At 39.7% G+C, this 2994-nt stretch overlaps 1 protein-coding gene across 1 annotated transcript; it reads left to right on the forward strand.

Moving 5' to 3' along the window:
• Positions 1 to 2300: 2300 nt before the first annotated feature.
• Positions 2301 to 2785, forward strand: LOC101108400 (small ribosomal subunit protein uS8-like). The gene has a single exon (XM_042255155.2). It carries the CDS (start codon positions 2302 to 2304, stop codon positions 2725 to 2727), a length of 426 nt encoding a protein of 141 aa, XP_042111089.1. The 5' UTR covers position 2301; the 3' UTR covers positions 2728 to 2785.
• The last annotated feature ends 209 nt before the right edge of the window (positions 2786 to 2994 follow it).

The following is a 2994-nucleotide window of genomic DNA, read 5'->3' on the forward strand; positions in this document are numbered from 1 at the left end:
TATGATTGAAGAATATATTCAATGCATTAAATCCAGCATTCATTTACCAAAATTAGCATAGAAAATATTTTTTTAAAGGTCAATAGTAAGCAAAAAGGCAAATAAAGAAAAAATCCCAAATGGTTAATTTCTATTCACCTTCTAGTTTTCATAGACTTGCCCAGCATTTAGAAAAATCAACTGTTTAGCTGTATTTCAGGAATAAGTATGCTTGTGATTTTATTTTCCGTGTGTGTGTGTGTGTGTGTGTGTGCATGCACACTTCCCATAATGTGTGTCCTGTGGGAAACTGACCATAAACTCTGATAAATAAGAATACCTGCTTAGGGCCCTAGTAGACTGTCAGCTTCTCAGCATATATGATTCTGACCAACATGATAACAATTTTCAATTCGGATGTTGAAACAGACATATGTCATTCTATTCAGCTGTCCAGCATCTGAATTGGAGTAATATTCTGAGATCTTGTAAGTCTAGGGGGAAGAAGAATCAACCTTATATTATGGGAACTTAAAATGCCAGAGGCTTGCTTTCCCATCCTTCATTGCCTCTGGGCTTAGTAATTCTGCCAGTCACAAGCATCTACCCCAAGGATGGAATTGGAGCCCTCTGGACCCAAAGCAGCAGAAAGTCATGAGTCTGTATGGGAGTGGTCATTCTCAGAGTACTAGGGCTTGCAATGCAAGCTGCAATACTCAGAGCTCAGTGTGGAAATAAGTTTCTTTAGCAGATCAGTTCTGTGTGTGATGTGGGCTGTCGTTTCTTCCAGGTATGTAACACTAAGCCTGGTTCCCCAACCCTCCTGTTGATTCTGTGAAATGCCTAATTTTTTTTTTCAACTCACATCAATCAAAGTCAAATTCTGTTGCTATTCAATACTACATAATGGTGATATACTTGGCATTTTGAAGTTGTTCTTCTCAGTGAAAGTCATTTATAGCTCCTTCCTTGCATAGTTGTAGGACATAGAATTTTAATGGATTGAAAAATATCAAAGGGCAACAGCTTGAACACTAATTTTGGCCAGAAGAGAGACAGCTTCCAGCTGCCAGTAAGCATGGTCATAGTACTGCAGTGATTACAGCAGGTGGCTCAGGCCAGGTGGAGTCAGAGGATGCAGACTTTGACAGTTTCTTCTTGAGCAAGTTCACAAGCAGAGTTTGAGAGGAGAGGTCCTCAAATCAGAGAGCAACAGTTAGCAGAGATAACCAGGGATGAGACTAAAAAACATCAGCATGTACAGTGGAACGAAAAATGAAAAGGGAAATGGAAACTAACCAACATTAGCTATTAAAGGAGCTCTGTTAGGGTCAGAGTTCCTTAGGGGCTGTGGCTTTTATCACCTTATCGCCAGCACCTAGCATAGGCTTCACACTCATTAGCTCTACTTGGTTCTCAGTAAACATTTTTAAAGATTGTTCTGGTTGGTGTCTAAGTAAAAACATAAAGTGGAAAAAAGAAAAAGAAACTAACAAACACAAAATATTTTCTTGTTGCCTTTTCTTTGACGATGAAATGTGAAAGTGTATACGTTTAAAGAATATCCCACAAAAGTGATGCATGATTTTATTGAATGTGTTTTAAGTGTAGAATGAAAATAGTTCTCATCAGTTTATATAGATTCTATTAACTAATCTCTACTAGGGTGCTTTGTAAAAATCAATAAATAAACAAAAGGAGAGAGAGAAAAAAAGAGAAAGAAACAAAGGGAGGAAGGAAAAAGGGAAAGAAGGAAGGAAGGGAGTGCAGGAGGAAGAAAGAAAGGAAGAAAAGGGAAGAAGAATACACACATGTCTAGAGGCACTGAAATGACAGTGCCTACAGGACTAGTGGACACGGAACAACAGACTGGTTCCAAATAGGAAGAGGAGTCAGTCAAGGCTGTGTCTTGTCACCCTGCTTATTTAACTTCTATGCAGAGTACATCATGAGAAATGCTGGGCTGGAAGAAATACAAGCTGGAATCAAGATTGCCAAGAGAAATATCAATAACCTCAGATATGCAGATGACACCACCCTTATGGCACAAAATGAAGAGGAACTAAAAAGCCTCTTGATGAAAGTGAAAGAGGAGAGTGAAAAAGTTGGCTTAAAGCTCAACATTCGGAAAACTAAGATCACGGCATCTGGTCCCATCACTTCATGGCAAATAGATGGGGAAACAGTAAAAACAGTGTCAGATTTTATTTTGGGGGGCTCCCAAATCACTGCAGATGGTGATTGCAGCCATGAAATTAAAGATGCTTACTCCTTGGAAAGAAAGTTATGACCAACCTAGATGGCATATTAAAAAGCAGAGACATGCTCTTTCCGCCATCTTTCCATGCCGCCATAATGGTGCGCATGAATGTCCTGGCTGATGCTCTCAAGAGTATCAACAATGCCGAGAAGAGAGGCAAATGCCAGGTCCTTATTAGGCCATGCTCCAAAGTCATCCTCAGGTTTCTAACAGTGATGATGAAGCATGGTTACGTTGGCGAATTTGAAATCATTGATGATCACAGGGCTGGGAAAATTGTTGTGAACCTCACAAGCAGGCTAAATAAGTGTGGAGTGATCAGCACCAGATTTGATGTACAACTCAAAGATCTAGAAAAATGGCAGAATAACCTGCTCCCATCCTGTCAGTTTGGTTTCATTGTACTGACAACCTCAGCTGGCATCATGGACCATGAAGAAGCAAGACGAAAACATATAGGAGGGAAAATCCTTGGATTCTTTTTCTAGGGATGTAATACATACAAATAAAATGCCTCAGAGGAAAAAAAATAAAAATAAATAAAAAGCAGAGACATTACTTTGCCAACCAAGGTCTGTCTAGTCAAGGCTATGGTTTTTCCAGTAGTCATGTATGGACGTGAGAGTTGGACTGTGATGAAAGATGAGCACCAAAGAATTGATACTTTTGAACTATGGTGTTGGAGAAGACTCTTGGGAGTCCCTTAGACTGCAAGGAGATCCAACCAGTCCATTCTAAAGGAGATCAGCCCTGGG

Source organism: Ovis aries, chromosome 10 (assembly GCF_016772045.2).
Source record: "Ovis aries strain OAR_USU_Benz2616 breed Rambouillet chromosome 10, ARS-UI_Ramb_v3.0, whole genome shotgun sequence".
NCBI classification, from domain to species: domain Eukaryota; kingdom Metazoa; phylum Chordata; class Mammalia; order Artiodactyla; family Bovidae; genus Ovis; species Ovis aries.